The 20851-nt window shown below is 51.8% G+C and overlaps 1 protein-coding gene across 1 annotated transcript; it reads left to right on the plus strand.

Annotated features, from left to right (window-relative positions):
* Window positions 1-14967: 14967 nt before the first annotated feature.
* SDS (serine dehydratase) lies at window positions 14968-18914 on the plus strand. Its single transcript, XM_081252482.1, has 7 exons — window positions 14968-15123; window positions 15420-15459; window positions 15678-15817; window positions 15922-16013; window positions 16766-16993; window positions 17796-17920; window positions 18636-18914. Exons 1-7 carry the CDS (start codon window positions 14971-14973, stop codon window positions 18842-18844), a joined length of 987 nt encoding a protein of 328 aa, XP_081108608.1. The 5' UTR covers window positions 14968-14970; the 3' UTR covers window positions 18845-18914.
* Window positions 18915-20851: the final 1937 nt, after the last annotated feature.

Below are 20851 nucleotides of genomic sequence, written 5' to 3' on the forward strand. Positions count from 1 at the left end.
GAGGCCCTACGCAGGCTGAGTTCTAGTTCCCTGGCCTCCAGAAGATTCACATCTCCAAGAAGTGGGGATTTACAAAGTTTAAGCAGATGAATTTGAAAACATGGTGGCAGAAAAATGGCTCATCCCGGATGGCTGTGGGGTCGAATACACCCCTAATCGTGGCCCCCTGGACAAATGTCATGTCCTGCATTCATGAGAGCCTTGGCTAACTGAATCACTTTGCTGTACAATAGAAATTAACACAATATTGTAAATCAACTGTACTTCAATAAAAATTTTACTTTAATGTAAATAACCCTTCCTGTCCAAAAATTAAATTAAATGAAAAGCTATTTTTCCTTACATTAAAGCAGTATGGGAGGAAGACTTTGAAGTTTTGATTATAATACTGAATTTCCATTTGGTGGGTAGAAAAAAAAATACTGCTTCCCTAGTGGAGTTGATGTGAGGATCAAAAGAGTTAACAGATGGGGACTTCCCTGGCAGTCCAGTGGTTAAGACTATGCGCTCCCCACGCATAGGGCACGGGTTCGATCTCTGGTCAGAGAACTATCCCCCATGTTGCACAGTGCGGCCCCCCAAAAAAGTTAACAGATGTAAACTATTTAGAACAGTAGGAAGTATTCTGTGTTTGCTGCTGTTGCTGCTAGTGTTGCTTTATCAGTATTATAAAAGATGTGACACAGCAGTGTGGCAAAAATTGCAAAGGCAGCACATGAATGTCCGAAGTTTGGGAACACGACATCGTTCTATCACAGGACGCTTACAACACCCTGGGGGAGGTAGGTATTGTAATGAACTCCACATTGTGGAATCAGATTTGGCTCAGAAAGGCTAGGTCATTTTCCTGAGGTCACACAGCAGAGGCAGAGCCAGGGCTTAGACCCAGAGCTCCTGACCTGGAAGACGATGGAGTGAGGGAGCCAGAGTGGCTGCATCAGAGAGCAGATGAGGCTGGAGAGGGGTCCAAGTCCCTGACCCATCCCCTCCCAGATCCACATTTGTTAGCCAGCCCCTGTCCCTGATACCTCAGGCTGACAAACACCCTGGCCAGTCTCCCGGATTATTCATTAAGCTTCATTTCACCATCTTCACCCCCAGCTGGCCTTCTTGTTCCCAGGGCAAGGGAACTGCGTAAAGGGGAGGGATGGAGCCTTGGACACAGTTAATGGGCCCTCTGAATTTGCAGGTTTAACTCTGGACTCTGCGTCATACACTTTCCAAGCCACAGAGGTTCAGTTCCATCAACAGGGAAAAGAACTGGAGTTCATGCAGTCAAGCAGCCAGTCTAGCTAGTGAGTAGCCCAGCTGGGATTTGCCCTGGATCTTCTAACACCCAGTACATCTTAGCTAATGTCTCAGACCCTTGCCAAGATGATAAATCATTCTAGAGCAGAAAGGGTCTCAAACTAGGGGGCCACGTTTTTGCCGGCTGGAGCTGATTCACTCTGACCTCTGTAGAACTATCCCATGGGGGATAGTTCTATTTGCCACTGTCCCCATCTTTCTCTATTGCATCCCTAACACCCAGAAGGCTTCTGCCTGGTTCCTGGAGTTCTTTGAGTTTGAAACCCTGTGCAGAGGAACTCTCCCTCTCTCCTCTTGCCCTGAAAAGGAAAGGAGTCAGTTATTAAGGGAGAAGCTGAGGCACAGAAAGGTTAGGTCACTTGCCCAGCAAATAGCCCACGGGACCAGTCATTGAGGGATCCCACGTCCAACATAGGTGTTCTTGTCCCAGGAGTCTTACAGATTCACAGCCATGATATCTGAGCTGAAAGAATCTGTCAGGGCCATCTAAGCCATCCTTATTGTGGATGGGGAAAAATGGGGCCCAGACAAAAAAGGGGAACAGTTCTGGCCCTATGTTCAGATTTTTGAAATAAAGATAAATGGATAGACAGCTTTAAGGGTGCAGTATATTAAATATTGCACAATATAGGAGGTGGTACAACTCGATATACTTTTATACTTTTAGCAGCACAAGTATAGGGACAAGCCATGCGATTGGAGGAAAAACCCAGGACTGAACTGAATGGTCCTCGGTTACTGATAGAAGCTCCCTGTGACTTCAGGCCTGAGACCAAGGAGTTGGTCAGTATATAAAACGCACTGAATTCAAGACAGACAGTAGCAGCAGGGTAGATATTAAGGAATTGGCTCTTGCCAATTAGGATTGGCAGTGGGGGCCAGTCTGAAGTGAGCAGGGTGGCTGGAGACTGGAAATCTAGATGCTGCAGCTCAAGTCCAGGATCTGTAGATTAGAGCAGCAGTCTAGAGGTAGAATGATTAGTGCATTCTTCAAAAATCCCAGATTTTCCAAACAACTTCTTAGGATGCTTTCCTCAAACAGGGGTGTAATGACTTTTTTTTTTAAACAAACAACAATGTTGCTTTTAAAAAGACAACAATAACCAAAAGTTCCTGATACACCAGTCTATGATTGCATCAATACCTGTAGGTTCATGGAAACAATACTGATAACACCGTGTGTCCTGGGGAAATGGGAGAGGTAGGGATGAGGGCGGAGTGGGGCAAGGAGGCGGGGGCCAGCATGGAAACATGACGATGAAAATGGTCCATAATGTTCGCTGTGCGATATGGTAGCCACTCACCACCCATGCCTACCGAGCTCTTGAATTGTGATTGTGCAACTGAGGAACTGAATTGTAACTTTTGTTTAATTTTGTTAATCTAAATGTAAATAACCTTAGGATGGATAAACAACAAGGTCCTACTGTATAGCACAGGGAACTATATTCAATATCCTGTGATAAACCATAATGGAAAAGAATATGAAAAAGAATGTATATATATGTGTAACTGAATCACTTTGCTGTACAACAGAAATTAACACAATATTGTAAATCAACTATACTTCAATAAAAATTTTACTTTAATGTAAATAACCAGAGGTGGCCAGGGGCTACCATACCGGACAGCATGAGCTAGAGAATCTGCCTAGGAGGCAGTGTGGACCCAACATGAGAGACGTTATTGTCACCAGGGGAGGGGGAAGCGTGTTAGCCAGTCCTTGGGCTTTGTGTGATGATTCCCCCACTGAGACAGACAGATCCAAGTGACATGCACACAGAAGGGCAATCACAAAACAGGGACAGGAAGTCCCCTAAGTGAATATGGGATCTGTGCGCCATACAGATGGACGCAACTCAAAAAAAAACTCCACAGCTGGAAGAAAGAGGAACGTTACAGTGGGGACACCTGACAACCAGCACCTGGGCCAGGTGATCAAGGTCAGCATCCACAGTGATGTGTCATGTTGGTAGTTGGCATGGTCTTAATGGGATGGGATGAGACATCGCCTCCATGGTCTTCCTCCCCAAATCCTATAACCCCCGTCCTTCCACTCATGAGAAAAAACATAAAATCCACGATAGTTCTGTTCAAATCTGTCAAGGTTATCAAAAACTACCCAAACCTGCAAAAGTAGCGGAAAATAACAATATTTCTTACAAGAGGATTCTTTGCTTTGCAGAAAGATTCTCCTCAGAGGGTGCTTAAATAACGAGGTGTTTTTTATTTTTTCATTCTCATTCAAAGCAAGCTTAACTGACTAAAGTCCTATGTTTTAAAATGGAGGGAGAAACAGGCCCACTGCTTGGATGCAGATGTTGAGAAGCTAGCCGATGACAGAGAAAAAGCTGGAAAAGAAATTGACTACAACCATTAAATAAAGAGGGGGCAATGAACAGGAGCCAGTCCGGGATTGGCAGTAACCATTTCTTCCCTTTTGCCGTAGTTATTTTTCTGTATAATCAGGGCAAATGCATAGCAGAGGCATGTATCATGGAGGAATGATATTTTGAGAATATTAACTTATCACTCCCTCCCCCTCACTTCCCTCCCCTGGGGAGGAGACAGACATTGACAGACAGAGAGTAACAGAGACAAACACAGAGAGACAGAGACAAAGAGAGACATTGAGAGACAAAGAGACAGATCAGAGAGAGACAGAGAAAGAGAGAGAAAAAGAAAGAGAAAGGAAAAGAAAGAAGAAAGGAAGGAAAGAAGGAAGGAGTCCTCATTTGTAACATTTGTTGATTTTCATGGTATCAATAGCCCCCAGCGGATAGTTTCAAGCTACCAAAGTTTAACGACTTACTCAAACTTTCTTGCAGATTTACAGTTGATAGGCATCTACTCCACACTCCACTGCTGGAAGAGGGGCCGTGCACTTTGCCTCAGGGAATGGAGATAAGAGAAAGTTTAAGGCAGTGGCCAACACAGGGAGGGGAGTGAAGATACCTTGAGTCTCCAACCTTTCTCTGGAATGGTTGCCCATGGCCCCCAGACTATGGGGCAAGGATTCACGTGGCTGGGAATGAGAAAGGGCCCCCCAGCAAGCTGGGGCGGGGGTCAGACAAGTGAAGACCAGGCAGCATCCCCACCCCATCTTGTGTTGACTCAGCCCTGGAATGTCACTCCACCCCTTGTGGGGAGGGGGGAGGGAAAACCCCTCATTGCCTCCAATTATTTATCTGCTTGAAATAAAAATTAAGCAGAGTTAGAGGAAAATAAAAAAGTCTTCATTTGTTGCACATGGGGTTTGTGTTCTGAGACTGAAACCCGCTGCGAATATCTTGGTTTTCTGGTCAACTTTGGATAAAATCCCTCATTAGGCCATTTGGACCCAGTCAACTCCTAACACGTTGATTGATGGGTGATGAGAACCCCAAGGGGGAAGCCCCGCTGTGGACAGTTTTAGCCATAGGGCCCACCAGGAGGCTGTTTGCCATGTTTGGGGATGATGCAAAGCCAGGCAGCATCACCACAGACAGCACCGTCAAATGGCCCAAGGAGGGTTCCAAAAGGTCTTGGCAAAATTGAATGATGGACTGAAGCCAGGTGAAGGAAAATAAAGAGGGCTAGCTGTCCAGTAGCACAGCCAGGGTCACAGAGGTTAAATGTATTAAATCCAAAACAAGGGAGGCATGATTGAATTGTATTAATCTCACCAAGAAAAAAAAATCTTTTAACTTCTCTGGAGGTTGATTGAGTAGCCTTTGGACATAGAACCACAGTTTTGTTCCCTGACCAGGGATCGAACCTGGGCCCCTGGCCATGGAAGCACAGAGTTCTAACCACTGGACTGCCAGGGAATTCCCAGAATAACAGTTTTTTAGATAAAGCACATTTCACCCACATGAGTTTAATTAATTCCCTTGGTCATATTAATAGCAGTAGAGAAGATAGAACAAGGGAGGATATAGTCTCATTCCAAATTACTCTTACACAGAATTTTTCAACCTCAGCACTACTGACATTTGGGGCCAGAAGATTCTTTGTTGGGGGGTGGAGGGTGCGGTCCCGTGCAGTATAGGATGTTGAGTGAATGGAGGGGAGAGTGGGAAATCCAACGGGGAATAAGTTAGTACAGACCTGCCCTCAGGCTGCTCAAGGTCCCCTGGGGTGAGTCTCCAGGGGCTGCCAGGCTGCAGAACCTCAAAGAGGCTCCAACCCAGACTTGATGGGGAATAAACATGAATGAGGAGCCAGGCTTGGAGGGAGGACTCAGGAGATGGGGACCAGAGGGGTGGGAAAGTCCTGGACAATAATAACCTACCAAAGATAATCATAATAGCAGTTACTATTCTTTCAGCTGTTACCCCATGCCTGACACTGGTCTGCCACTATCTCTGTCTTGCAATACCCAGGAGGTATCATCATTCCCATTTCTTGGGGCAGGAAACTGTGGTTTAGGGAGGTTAGATGACCACCCCAAGGTCACACAGATGGATGTCAGTTTCAGCTCAGGTCTGATGGACTCAGGAGCCAGAGACCTTAACTAATCAGGAGATTCTGGGGCTTGGCTGCACCTACCAAGGAGGGCAAACAGAAGTGAGAGCTGTCTCTTCCTCCTTGGGGTTGTGAAGACAGTCGTCATCATCCCCACGTCCCACAACCAAGGAAACACTGATCTGGGTGTGATGCAACAGAGCCAGCAGGCAGAGGTGAGAGAGGCAACTTGCCCAAGATTCCACAGCGAGACTCCCACCCTCCTCCTGGGATTATCGGCTCTGCCCTCACCTCCCTACATTGGATAGATCCAGGCCTCAGTTTTCCCATCTGTGAAATGGGGGAAGGGGACTTTCAGTTTCCTCCCCTGTTTCTCAAGACCTTTCAAGGGAGGATTAGATGGGAAAGGAAAGCCCTGGTTCCCTATTACATAGAGCTAGGGATGAAAATGCCCTCTTGAGTACCAGAAAAAGAAAATAGCCATCACCTATTAAGAGCTCGCTATATGCTGGGCACGGTCCTTACCACTTTACATCAATTAAGTCATTAAATCCTCACAACAAATCTAAGGGGTGGATACTACTATCAGTTAAAGCAAGTTCATGGCAAAAGTTGGATTTGAACTTGGTGCTGTCAGGAAACTGACTCACTTGCTCTCTGGAAACGGACACGCCTTGGATGCTAGAGTCATGGGCATGAAGTGATCTCTCTGAGGTTTGTACAATGACAGCGGCCAGCCTCCCTCTAAGACCCTCCAGCAGCTGACTGGTCACAGTGTCCCCAGCACACCGCCACTCTACCTGGTTCTGCTCCATTTGCTCTCCAGGGTGACCATGGGTGAGCCCCCTGCCCTGTTAGGGTCTCGGGTTTCCATCCATGTGATGGGACACAGAACCACACACATACCCACACATGTACATTTTTTTTAACATTTTTAAAAAATGAAGATATGCCCAGACTGCAAATGTCCATCAACTGCTGAATGGATAACAAAAAATGTGGTCTATCCATACAATGGAATATTATAAAGACATAAAAAGGAACGAAGCTTTCCGGGCGGTGGGGCCGGAACCCAGGTCCCCGCCCACCCCAGCGCCCGCCGCCGGCCAAGCCCCGCACCGCGCGCCTCCGTCTTGGGTCACGGTGGTCGGAGGTGGGCCCGGGTCCGCGGGACAGGCGGGCGCAGAGGTCGCTTGTGTTGGTTGGTGTTGGGGTGGGGGGGCGGTGCGGCGAGGACCCGGCGCCTCCGCGGAGCATCGCGGGTCCGGGGCGGGGCCGGGGGCGCCGCGCCTTGCTCTCCTCTCCGCACTCTCCCGGCTCTGAAGCCTCGAGAACACGGCTAGGCAGCAGTAGTTTAATGGGGCGTTTGCCTGCTGGGAACTGGGGGCCTGCTGGGGTCTCAGTTCTTGGCTGGCCCTCGAACACGAGGTTGCCAGGCGTGTGACGGCAGCAGGTAGGAGCGAGCCGCTGATGCAGCGATGAGCAGGGAAGGAAGGACACTGGCTGTTGGCCTGTGAACCTAGGCAAGAAGGACCAGCCAACACAATCCAGACCAAGGTCCGTGGGCCCAGCTCGGTCCTGTGCGGCTAGTCAGTGGAACAGACCTGCAGGTGTGGCTCTTGTCACTCTAGGGCTGGCTTCAGGATAGAGCCTGCTGATGAGCCCAGGGCACCGCCCTCAGTTCCCCAGGAGAGTGCGCCGGAGTGGAGCCAGGGGGCGTGCCCACTCAGCACCACGGCCACGCCCCTCCAGTCGGCTGGCAAGGGCAGTGGAGAGCCGGGGAAAGTCATGGCCTTGCGAATGTCCTCTGATGAAAAAGAACCTGCAGGCTTAACTTTTGTGTGGAACGTTGGTGTGTTGGAAAGCAGTTCTGTGTGCTTTTCCCCCTTGGTGTGCATCGGCAGTGCTGAGGCAGCGGGCGTGACACAGAAGTGTGAGCGGAGACCGTCTGGAATCCCCGAGCTCCAGGGAAACTAGAGGGGACAGCCAGCCTAGTGAAGAGGGCAGGAGGCGGGGGCCGGTGGCGGTGGCAGCAGCCCAGCAGGTGCCCCTCGTCTCAGGCCCCTAATCCTGGCTCCAGCCGGGTGGTCAGGGAAGCTGCACGGTCTTCCGGGCGAGCAGAGCCCACAGTCCTGAGCTGTTCTTCGCTGTGTTTGGGTCATCTCCCCCCATCCAAGGGGAGAAATCTCGATGAGGTTTAAGAATTAGTGCTTTAGGGCTTCCCTGGTGGCGCAGTGGTTAAGAGTCCGCCTGCTGATGCAGGGGACGCGGGTTCGTGCCCCGGTCCAGGAAGATCCCACATGCCGCGGAGCGGCTGGACCCGTGAGCCATGGCCGCTGAACCTGCGCGTCGGAGCCTGTGCTCCGCAACGGGAGAGGCCACAGCAGTGAGAGGGCGGCGTACCGCAAAAAATAAACAAACAAACAAACAAAACAAATTAGTGCTTTAAGAATGTGGATCTCATAGTTGAAAGCTCGGAACACGTGTTTTCAGCACAAGGTGTTAAAGTGAACGGAAGTATTCAAAGCCCTTTCAAGGAGGTTGTCTCTATGTGGGCAGAACTAGAGAATAAATGGGTCTTGAATTTAAAGGAAAAATTAAAATAAATAAATAAATAAATAATAAATAACAATAAAAAGGAATGAAGCACTGACACATGCTACAATGTGGTTGAACCTTGAAGACAGAATACTCAGTGAAAGGAGCCAGACACAAAAGACTACATAGTATATGATCCCATTTATATGAAATGTCCAGAATAGAAGAATCCATAAAGACAGAAAGCAGGTTGGTGGTTGCCAGGGGCTGGAGGGAGGGGGGAAAAGGAGCAGTGATTGTTATTGGGTAGGGGGTTTCTTTGTGGGATGATGAAAATGTTTTAAGCTGATACTCTGTAAAACGGGTGAATTGTATGCCTTGTGAATTATATCTCAATAAGGTTACTTTTTTTTTCTTTTTTTTTTGGCTGCACCGTGCAGTATGTATGCGAATCTTAGTTCCCCGACCAGGGATGGAACGCATGCCCCCTGCATTGGAAGCACGGGAAGTCCCAGTAAAGTTACTTTTTTTTTAAATGCCCAAACAGGTTATCAAAAATGATATATATTTTGTCTTTTTCTCTCTTTTTGGTTCTTATATGACTGATTTTCTTAATTTGGTGTTTTTCAAATCACAGCCGTGATCCATTCTTGTTGAAATAAATGGAACAATACATAGAGGTCAAAAGAAAGAATTAATCATCTTGTTTCCACCACTTGCAGCTTCCCACCACCCAGTCAGGGTGCTGCTCCACTGGAATGGAGCTTAATCCAGCACTTAAAATAGCTGCCTTCCTCATGTGGAGGTGGCATCAAAAGCCTAAATCTGGGACTTGTGACTGTGACCAGGCTGGGCCAGATGCCCTCCCTGACCCCCACCTCCAACCCCTCCATCAGCCTTGTATCCACGAAGGACTCAGAATTCCTGAATTTGCATCTGACAACTAAAAAATGTCACTCGTCACCTGGTTCTACAAGAATGAAGTCACTAGCCACTGCAATCTCTGACCTTCAACACACCCTGCCCAAAAGGAGTTCAGGGCTGCGATGAGGAATGAGGCACTCTGTGCTCTGGGAAAACTGGCAGAACAGGCCTTCAGACAGTTAGATAATTTCAGGAAATTTTTGTTTTTGTTTTTGCGGTACGCGGGCCTCTCACTCTTGTGGCCTCTCCCGTTGTGGAGCACAGGCTCCGGACGTGCAGGCTCAGCAGCCATGGCTCACGGGCCTAGCCACCCCACGGCATGTGGGATCTTCCCAGACCGGGGCATGAACCCGTGTCCCCTGCACCGGCAGGCGGACTCTCAACCACTGCGCCACCAGGGAAGCCCCCAGGAAAAATTTTTAGGAACCCAATTTCTTGTATCTTCTCATACCTAGAAAAGCACTAAAGTCATTAACGGAGATGCCTGCTCCTGGTGACTAGCAGCAACGCTGTACCGAGATGTTTGCTGGATTGCACGCACCCTCTTCACCAAATCTTATATGTACTGACCTCCCCCCGCACCCCACCTCTTTGGAGCAGCTCCTTAGAGCGATCTGGGAGCATGTCTCCCGCCCGGGCTACTGTCCTCAGTAAGTTCCCAAATAAAACTGAAACTCACAGCTCTCGCCTTGTGTGGTTTTATTTCAGTCGACTCATTTCATCCCTGCCTCCTGGGTGACCTTGGGCAGTTTTACTTCATCTCTGAGCCTGTTTCCTTACCTGTGACGTGGGATTCAAAATGCCCACTCACCTAGTTGTCTGAGGGTTAAGTGAAAACCCACACAGGAAACACTTGACATGGAATCAGGCACAAGCAGATACTCGGACAAAGTGAGCGCCAGCTGTATACACTCAGATGCACGCCAGGAGGTCGTGGCTACGCGTGAGCTTCCTGATGCCCACATCTCTTCAGCTCCGCCACCCTGGATCCCCAACACACACCTGTGGATGTCCCACTAGGAAGGGGGGCTCGGGATGGCCTGTGGAAAGTCAGAGGGGGCCAGCAAGAGGGGACAGCTTGTCGCATGGAGGGGGATGGCTGTGTGGTCTGTTTGTGCCCTCTCTGCCCTCTGTCTCATCGATATTCTCGTCCTGGCCAGTTGGACAAGAAAGCTTTGTTGAAGGGGCCAGGGAGAAAGCCGACTGTGTGTGTGTGTGTGTGTGTGTGTGTGTGTGTGTGTGTGTGTGCGCGCGCGCATGCGCACCACCCCTGTGGGGATACAGACCCCTGCAGACAGCCAGCGACAGATCCGAGGCTTGGCATGGGGCAGGGAGGCAAGACCTTCCACTTCTGTGATGATGAAGATAATGGTGAGGATGATGGTGATGGCTGCCAGCACTTACTGAACACTCACACTCAATTCCATACATACATACGTTATCATGTCATCTAATCCTAGGAGGGAGGTACCATTATCATCCCCATTTTACAGATGAGCAAACAGAGCCCCAGGGAGGCAAAGTGACTTGCCTAGGGCCGTGCAGCTAGTAAAGGGCAGAGCCAGGATTTGAACTCTGACCCTCCTGGGTCTTACCCATAAGGCTGTCTGCCCCTTTAGGACAACGGGGTCATAAAGGATGACAGGAGACGGCAATTTAAAAAACTGTGTTTAGATTTTGCAGTTTTGGGAGTCAGACTGCTGCGTTCAGGTGCCAGCTCATCCCTCTTACTGTGTGCCTCAGTTTCCCTTTCTGCAAGACGGGGATAATAATAGTATCCACTTTCTCCACTGTTTGTTTCTTGGGTGCCTACTAAGTGCCAAGCACGTGCTAGCGACTTTAAGTGCATTATCGCACACCCTCCTCCAGCAGCCTCCTAAAAGCCCTAGGGAAGTAGGTATTTGTCCTCATTTGCAAGTGAGGTTGTGGGTGGGGAAGGGGAGGTGGTTAGCGGGACTGGGAAAAAGACAGAAGCAGCTGCCAGAGAGGCGCAGCTAGCTGCCGCCGGTTCCCCTCCTGGAAGCCCCCGGCCTTGGGCCAGGGGGCGGGGCCTGGAGGGGGTATGGCCTGTCCTAGGGCCCCATTGGCTGCCCGGAGGCGCCTGGGGGGATAAAGCCCGGACCCGTTAGCCCCGGGACAATTCTGAAGACACTCTCTACCTGTTCTGCACTTCATCTGTCCGTGGGCCGTCTACCCATCTAGACCATCTCCAATCTATCCCTCCCTTGCTCGCACGCTTTGTGCAGCCGCCAGCTCATCGCCTTTGCCCGGTAAGCGGCCCCATCCATCCTCAGCTCCATCCCTGCGACTGGAGTGCCTGCGGCCAGCCTGGGTTTTCCCAGGGGAAGAGGGGGAGGTAGAGTCAGCTGAGCATAAAAACCCATGCTTTGAAGCCAGACTGTCTGGGTGCACTGCCAGCTCTGTGCCTCAGTTTCCTCATCTGTAAAGTGGGGGTAATAATAACAGAACCTTCCTCTTAAGGTTGTTGTGAGGGTGAAATGAGATAGGGCACTTAAAGTGTTCAGTCCATGTATAATAATAGTTCATTTTTACTGAGCTCTTACTGTGAGTCACGTGAGAGTGTAACTTCTGACTGCCGGGTGGCAGGTAGGCAGACTGCAGCTTCCCGCGCCCTCTCCCTCCTCCGCGCCTGGCTCAGCCTCCTTTTTTGAAGTCTTACCTTCCTTAGCAGGTGGGAATGGCTGCCCAGTGCAGTTTACAGATGCCCCCTTTCCACAGGGCTCTGTGCTGGAGGGACCCTGCCCCCTCACCTGAGGGCATCCGATAGCACAATGGGAAACGGGTTGGGAGCGGGTGTTCCAAATCCACCTGAAAGGGGTGGGTGCCTCCCCCCAACCCCGCAACCAGGAGGGCCCCCTGAGGCCGGGACTTGGCTACCTGCATAAGACCTGCATAAGACCTTAAGGTCCAGTCAGCCAGAACAAGAGTTCCATTGTTTGAGGAATAACCTCCAGGAACCAGAAGTTAATTCAAACAGATGTGGGGATGCCCCTGTTTTGGAGTGCCTCCTGTCTCTGACTTTTATTCAGCAGATCTAGGGGAGAGGTGGTGTGTGTTTGGGCCCCCCCCCCAGGCCCTGAATGTCAGTTAAGTCAGACAGACATGGGAGGCCCATATTTGGGGGGTGCTAAGGCTGCTGGGGTGGTCAGAACGCCATCCCCCACTTTTCTTCCAAGCCAGGCATATCTGGACCATTCCGGGAGGGGGGATGCCTGGGCCAGGAGTACCCAGGTCCAGGGGCTGGACCAGTGGAGTCACTGGGAATGTAGTGGGGGGATGGGAGGGGGTAGCCACCCTTGCCTGGCCTTCTGGGGTGTGGGGAAGGGGAGAAGCAGATAGGCTGTTCAACCACCCGCTGATCAATTCTGGCTCCCATCAAGTTGGGGAGAATCAGTTTCCCCGGTGACTCAGCAGGAGAGGCAGGATGGAAAGCCTGCATGTGTATGTGGGGGCGTGGTCAGAATCTGGGCCTTAGTTTCTCAGTCACCCAGAATCCGTGCAGACAGGGGAGCCTGAGCCACCCCCATGTGTCCTGGAGAGAGCCTGGCTCTGGGCCTAGACTGCCTGTTTCACATCCTATCTCCCCAGCTTGGGAATTCTCTGGCAGTCCAGTGGTTAGGATTCCATTCTTTCACAGCCAAGGGCACAGGTTCACTCCCTGGTTGGGGAACTAAGATCCCACAAGCCACGCGGCATGGCCAAAGATAGAAAATAAAATTCCTGCCTCCCCTACTCCCTAGTTGTGTGACCTTGGGCCAGTCAATACTCCAGCCTCTATTGCTGTGTGACAAACTGCCCCAAGGTGAGTGACTGAAAACAACAGTAGACATTCTTTACCTGTCATGACTCTGGGGCTTGATTGGACTCAGCCAGGCAGTTCCCACTTGGGTCTCACTTGGGGGCTGCAGTGTGATGACGGTAGCTGGGCTAGAGTCATCCCTAAGTCAGACCCCATGTCTGGCCATCAGCTGGAATCTCAGCTGGAACTGTCGGGCGAGACACCTACCTGTGGCCTCCGCATGCGGCCTGGGCCTGCGCCCATCATGGCGTCTGGATTAGGACAGGGAGCTTACCAGCCAGGTGGAAGCTGGGTCACCTTACATGGACCAGCCTTGAGAGCCACAATGGGCTAGAGCCACACTCTAGAAATCAGGACTTTCTTTTCCTTTGGAGAGGCCATAGTTAAATATTCACCAGCATCTCACTGCTTGGAGGTCACATAGTGTCACTTCCACTGCACCCACAGCGCCCCTCCCACCCCCGACCCACTTCAAGAGAAGGAAGCATAGACCCTACCCCACCTCCCATCTAGAAAAGTGTCAATGTCGCATTGTAAGAGGTACATGCGGTCAACCTGAAAAGCAGAGTCAGAGTCCGTTTCCTCACCAGAAGAACTGGAGAATAATGACACCTTCGAGGACTGTTAAAAGGATTAAACGAGTTAATATCTGTAAAACTTAAGACAGTGCCTGGCACATGGTAATCACTTTAGAAGTGATTATTAAATAATATAATAATTATTATAAAAAAAATAACAATAATAAAAAGCTTCCCCTAACTGGGTACAGGGCTTTCCGAAGGTTAGTTTTTTAAAAATGCATACTTTGGACTTCCCTGGTGGCGCAGTGGTTAAGAATCCACCTGCCAATGCAGGGGACACGGGTTCGATCCCTAGTCCGGGAAAATCCCACATGCCACGGAGCAGCTAAGCCCTTGCGCCACAACTACTGAGCCTGCACTCTAGAGCCTGCGAGCCACAACTACTGAAGCCCACGTGCCCTAGAGCCCGTGCTCCGCAAAAAGAGAAGCCACTGCAATGAGAAGCCCCACGCGCCACAACGAAGAGTAGCCCTGGCTCGCTGCAACTAGAGAAAGCCCGCACGCAGCAACGAAGACCCAACGCAGCCATAAATAAATAAATAAATAAATTTAAAAATAAAATAAAATAAAAATGCATATTTAAATAAGTAATATATATGCACGTGGCAAAACATTCAAATTGTACATAAGGGGATGCTGAGCGCCAGTTCTCCTCAGAGGTCCCCACCCTGACTGGTTTCTTGTGTGTTTCCTGAGGTGTTCTGTGCACACGGGAGAACGTGGATTGCGTGTGTGTGCGTGTGTCCCTGCACAGACTAGACCTGATATCCCACCCCTGTTTCAGCCACTTAGCCACCTTGTGGCTCATTCTGAATCAGCACCTGCAAATCTATTTCCACCACCTCATGCTCTTCAAAAGTTACAAAGTCTGGATGTTATTTCTTTCTTTCTTTCTTTCTTTCTTTCTTTTTTCTTTTACGCCGCGCCATGCAGCTTGTGGGATCTTAGTTCCCTGACCAGGGATCGAACCCATGCCCTCAACAGTGAGAGGGAGGAGTCCTAACCCCTGGACCGCCAGGGACTTCCCTGGATGTTATTTCTGATGTTCGTAGCTTCCCAGCATAGCGTATGTGTGTCTTGGGGTGGGCAAAGTTGGGGGGGCAGATGACCCTTATGCCCATTTTACAGATGAGGCAGCTGAGGCTGAAGGGAGATTCCTTGTCCCATGTCAAGTAGGTGGCCGAGTTGAGATTTGAACTCAGGTCTCCAGGTTGTTATAATCTGGGCCTTGTCCTTGGCCTCCTGGGAAGTTAGGGACAGGGTCCCTCCCAGCTACACTGCCTACTGAATGGCAGCAGCTGCCACCAGGGCCAGCTCCCCTGACCCTCTGGGTTTCCTTCCTTTCTCCCAGCAATGATGTCAGGCGAAACTCTGCACGTGAAGACCCCCGTCCGTGACAGCATGACCCTGTCCAAAGTGGCTGGCACCACCGTCTATCTCAAGATAGACAGTGCCCAGCCATCCGGCTCCTTCAAGATCCGGGGCATCGGACACCTCTGCAAGACGGTACAGCACGGGCTCTGCATCATCCGGGAGAGTGCAGCAGCTCCTCTTTCTGGACAGGCCAGGGCCAGTGCCGTGTGAAATCCTAGGAGCTACAGGCTAGGCCCTGCAACTTCCCCGCAATGCCTGAGCACCCACCATTAATGCCCCCTCTGGTTAAGGGGTGCCAGTCCAGAGGGTCCCCTTGTGGACTGATCCCAGAGCCATCAGTGGCCTGCCTCTCCCTCTCCCTTCCCTGAGCCAGTCCCTTTGGGGAGGGAAGACGTATGGCCTGATCCCCTCCCTCTTTGTCTCTGCAGTGGGCTGAGCGAGGCTGTGAACACTTTGTCTGTTCCTCGGGTAAGTGGCCTGCATGCCTCCTCCTGTCCTCTGCTGTGTGTCCTGGGGCCAGGGGCTCCACCTCTCTGGGCCCTGGTTTCCCCAGCAATGAGCCGTTGCAAACATCTGCAGAAGTCCCAATTTAGAATTCCAGCTGGAGGCCAGCGGTCACCCAGGGAGGGTTCAGAGCCTGGAGGTCAGGGAGTCCCACTAACACTATACCCCCCCACCCCTGGCAGCAGGCAACGCAGGCATGGCAGCTGCCTATGCGGCCAGGAAGCTGGGCATTCCCGCCACGATCGTCGTGCCCAGCACCACGCCTGCCCTCACCATCCAGCGGCTCAAGAATGAGGGCGCCATGGTCAAGGTGGTGGGTGAGGTGAGTGCCAACCTGGGGCAGGGGCCACGGAGGGCACCTGGTAGCAGGGCCAGGTCCCCCCCCCCCAGCCCCTCACCCCTCCCGCCTCCTCTGTGATCTTGCAGACATTGGATGAGGCTGTCAAGGTGGCCAAGGCCCTGGCGAAAAACAACTCAGGCTGGATCTACATCCCTCCTTTCGATGACCCCCTCATCTGGTACATGGAGCCCAGGGTCACCCGGGGTGGGTAGTGACCACCCCGCTACACCACTGAGTAGACACCTGCCATGATGTACACCATCACACACAGCAGTGTACACGTGTGTGCACATCATCATGTAGAAGCACACACACAGGCATGGCAGCTGGTGCCCACACACCAATGCCCATTCTCCTTGACCGTGAGCGAACACATGGGCTCAGATACACAGGTGTGTGCGATTGGGTCCCCCGGAATCAGACCCCGAGACAAAGATTTCAGGGAAAGCAGTTGACTTGGGAGGTGACTCATTAGAGGAGTGAGGAGGGAAGCCAATAAAGAGCACTGATGGGCCAGTGACCACTGTGGGCAGCTGGCGCTCAATCCCTCGGGGGCCCCTGGAAGCCAGTGTGGAACATGAACCAGAGTTACCACACCTGCAGAAGATGATGCTGGGGCATCTGTGCATCAACTCCCGTAATTCTTAATTCCCATAGTTGGTTGAGGGCTGCTCTCAGGGGGTTTCTTCTCCTGGCACCGCCAGCTGCCCAGTCATAGTGCTCCAGTGGCTAGAGAAAGCCCTCAGGTAGAGATGCAGATTCTGGCAGCTGGAGATCAGGGCGGAGTCGGGGACGAGGTGACCAGCCCCGAGGCCCATCAGCCGCCTGGGATGAGGGCAAATACAGAGGGTAAGTGGCACCTTCAGGGCCGCCTGGTGTCTCCAGGAAGCCCCGCCCTGACCTGCCCCGCCCCCCCCCCCCCTCCTCCAGGGAAGGCCACTCTTCTATCGTGAAGGAGCTGAAGGAAACGATGAGCACAAAGCCGGGGGCCATCGTGCTGGCGGTGGGGGGTGGAGGGCTGTTGTGCGGGGTGGCCCAGGGGCTGGTGGCGGTGGGCTGGGGGGACGTGCCCATCATCACCATGGAGACCATCGGAGCCAACAGCTTCCACGCTTCCACCAAGGCTGGCAAGCTTGTCACCCTGCCCCAGATTAGCAGGTAAGTAGGCACGGGTGCTGCCACTGTGTTCCGCGAGCACTGGGGAGCTCCCCCCTCGGTGCTGGCTGTGAGGCAGATCGCGATGCCAGTCCCATTTTATAGGTGAAGAAACTGAGGCTTTGGTCACTTGCCCAGAGTCACAAAGCCAGTGAGTGGTACGGCTGGGACCAAACCCAAGTCTGTGTGACTCTGTAGCATGAACATCACACTTCCTTGCATGAAAAGTCCAATATTAATCATTTATTGGGTTCCTCTGTGGCAGGGTTTTACACACCTCACTAATATACCAACCATTTACTGATCCCCTAATATGTGCAAGACACTGGCTGATCCTGGGGAGACAGTGGTGAATAGACACAGCTCCTGCTCCCAAGGAGTTCTTATCCCAGCCCCAAACCTTTGACAGATGGTATTTGATTAGGATTAGGTTTGGCCACATTATACAGGAGCCCAAAATAACAATGCCTTAAACAAAATTGAACTTTATTTCCTCTCATATATAAAAAAAGATTTGGAGGTAGTCAGTCCAGGGGCAACTCCACGAAGCCAGGGGCCCAGGATCCTTGAGTTTGCTTTCCATAATCCTTATCATGTAGACTTATGGCCCAAAATAGCTGCTTAAGTGCCAGCTATCACACCCATACTCCATCTAGCAGGAAGAAGTCAGGGCAGAAGCTATGCCCTCTCCCTTTAAAGACATGATACTTCCATTTACCTCTCATTGGCCAGAAGGTAGTCACGTGGTCTGCCTCCCTCCTCTCTCCTATCTCTTCCCCCCCTTCTCCATCCTTGCCTCTCCCAGTGTTGCCAAAGCCCTGGGCGTGACCACTGTGACGGCACAGGCTATGAAGGTGTTTCAGGAACACCCCATTTTCTCTGAAGTTGTCTCGGACCAGGAGGCTGTGGCCGCTGTTGAGAAGTTTGTGGGTATGTGTCAAGTCCTTTCAAGACCCAACCTGCTGATTCAGGACCTAAGTGGCTGTCCACTTGGCGTGCCAAGGGATCCCATTCACAGTTCTGTCTCCCGTCCCTCCCTGGAATTTCCCATTAATGGAAGTTAATGCAATGCGGTGGTAAAAATAGAAAGACCAAAGGGACAAATGAAGAAGTCAGTCTGATAACATAACAGCAAGGAAAAATAACGGAGTATTTAAAATGTTGGCTCTGAGTTTCCTGGTAGCCAGGGTAACAAAGGAAACTATGGGCCTCAGTGTTGGATTCAGAGGTGGGTCTGTCACTGAGCTGGACTCTTACTGCATTCATCCTGGGACAGGGATGACAAACATAGACACACAGACACACACACACACATACACACACACTTAAGCTGCCACTTAATTCTCCTATACTCACAGTTTGGCTAATCAACCCTGGCGCTCTTGCTGATTCCTCAGAATCCTCAACATGGTGCTCAGGAAATTACAATCATTTTATCAGTGTTAGCACTGATGATGAAACTCAGCCCTGGCTCAGACCGTGGAAGTTCAATGTAGGGTAATGATGGCGGGGTGGGGTTGGTCCTGGACCAGAGTCTGTGCCCAGGGCTGAGAGCTGATTGGCTCATGCTTTACCAGTGGCCCAACTGTTCCCTCGCACCCTGCAGAACTCTGGCTCTACCCTCCCCATCCCCCTCCTCTGGCAGATGACGAGAAGATCCTGGTGGAGCCCGCCTGTGGGGCAGCCCTGGCCGCCATCTACAGCAACGTGGTCCAGAAGCTGCAGGCAGAGGGGAAGCTCTGTACCCCGCTGTCCTCCCTCGTGGTCATCGTTTGTGGGGGCAGCAACATCAGCCTGGCCCAGCTGCTGGCGCTCAAGACACAGCTGGGCATGAAGAGCGGGCTGCCCCAGTGAGGACGCCTCCCCTACGCAGGAGACCCCTGGAAGGGCTGGAGTTTTATCCAGTGACTTGTTAAATATTATTCTTGTGTCTTTTGGGAGCCTGTGGCCCGGGCCAGCCGGTAACCTCATTCTCACGAGAACACTGTGTGGAGGGCCGGGACGGGAAGCAGCCAGCAAGGCTGTGAACTGAACTCTTTGGTGTCTGTGTGACTGCTCTGTGGTTCCTCCCCGCCCCCCCCACCCCGGCTCTTATCCACCCCTGCTAGGGTGACAACCGCCCACATGGAATAGACCAGGTACCCAGAGCAGGGTGGGCAGGAGGGACAGGAACCACAGCAGCGGGGCCTCCTCAAGATGAGGTGTCCCCAACCCAGGCTTTCTCCCTGGGAAGGTGGACAGGGCCACAGTCCAGGGTGGAAGAACCATCTTGTCTCTCTTCCCAGAAAGCCCAAAGTCCATCCTTACTCACTTTTCTAATGTGCAAACTTTCATTGAAGAAGAAAAGCGTTATTTATTGAAATGAAGCTCCTTTGAGTTTTTCCATCATGGCTGTCTGCCTCCCTCCCTCCCTCCCTCCCTCCCTCCCTCCCTCCCTTCCACCCCACCGTGCCTGTTGTCACCCCCAGCTCTCAACACTAAGTACCGTTCCATCCTCCACCCCACCCCCACCCTTACCCCTGGGAACCCCGGGCTCCCACTTGGAGGCCAGGATCCCAACTCCTGCTGGGCTTGTGTGCCGGGAGGGGGCATCCCTGCATGGCAGGGAGCAGGTGAGGGGGAGGTGTGCTGGACACGAGGGGTTTGGGATGGGATGTGGGCCGCCAGTGGAGGCAGAAGAGTCCAACCTCATTCTGATCGGAAGTCCTTCCTGATGACAGAATGATTTTATCACAGAACCACTGGGAGCGTAGTAGTGAGCCCCCCATTCGTGGGGGTGTGTAAACTGACACTGGACACCCATCTCTGGTCAACGTCAAGCAAACCCTCTCAAACACAAACCCTCTCTTCCAAGGACAGCACATGACTGAAGCCAGCCTATAAACCAGACAGAAGAGGAACTGCCGGGGCTGCCTGGAGGTCCTGAAGGGAGCCCCCCATGGCCACTCAAGAACACCCCTGTACTACCTATAGCAGCCCCTGGGACACTAGTGGGTCCCCAAGTTCAAAGTGAAGTTTGAGAACCAACCTAACCCTTCGAGATACCACACAGATCCACATGGGCTTGCAGTCCCCCACCCACCTCGACAAAGAGCAGGTGCTGTGAAATTTCAGGGAAAACCCATCCCAGCAACAGGCCTACATGCTGATTTCCAGCCAGGAGGGACAGCACATGTACCTTAAAAACCCAGGAGAGAGGACAGCAGGAAAGGGCAGGCAGGGATGGGAAATCATCAGCCCCTTGGCCCCAGAATTGTTCCCAGGGGGACAGGGCCTAAAACAGCATTCAGTTCAGGGAAACCTGCCCAGAACAGGAGTCTCCAGCTTCCACTGTCCCGCCTGAATCAGGCACAAAACCCCCAAAGAAGGGAGGCAGACATCTCTGCCCACTAAAGGAGGAGCCGCTGTGGGCCAGGGCCGACCAGCTGCCCAGACCCTTGTCCTGCAGGGGAGGGCAGAAGTCACAGATGAGCCTGCGGCTGCCATCTTGAAGCTGAGGATTGTGGGAAACTCCCAGGGCAAAGGTGCTGAGGGAAACTGCCTTTCAGGCTGCCCCTGCAAAGGTGGGTCCTGCCTTTACTGGATCAGCTGAAGCTCCAGTGGGGGACCATCTGCATGACCCCCCACTCTCTGTTCAGTCACCTTAGCTTCACACCTACCCTTAACTCCTGAAAAGCTGAAAGAGGGACCAGAATCATTCTAGGGAAGAGACAAGAGTTGCCCCTTCCTACAGAGTGGCCCTGTTTGAGTTCCACCAGCCTGAGCCTCTGATTGCTCATCTGCCAAATGGGTCTCATAAAAGCCTCAGCCTCAAGAGTGGTTGGGAAGATCCAGTGGCTGGCGCACAGTGGTGGGGGGTGG

This window comes from Mesoplodon bidens, assembly GCF_964165515.1.
Source record: "Mesoplodon bidens genome assembly, chromosome: 13".
NCBI lineage: Eukaryota > Metazoa > Chordata > Mammalia > Artiodactyla > Ziphiidae > Mesoplodon > Mesoplodon bidens.

Excerpts from the sequence above, each read along its gene's own strand:
- SDS (XM_081252482.1), top strand. The coding sequence starts at position 14,971 with ATGATGTCAGGCGAAACTCTGCACGTGAAGACCCCCGTCCGTGACAGC. Across the intron at positions 15,818-15,921 it reads TGGTCAAGGTGGTGGGTGAG|ACATTGGATGAGGCTGTCAA; the intron begins GTGAGTGCCAAC and ends GTGATCTTGCAG. Across the intron at positions 16,994-17,795 it reads ACCCTGCCCCAGATTAGCAG|TGTTGCCAAAGCCCTGGGCG; the intron begins GTAAGTAGGCAC and ends TGCCTCTCCCAG.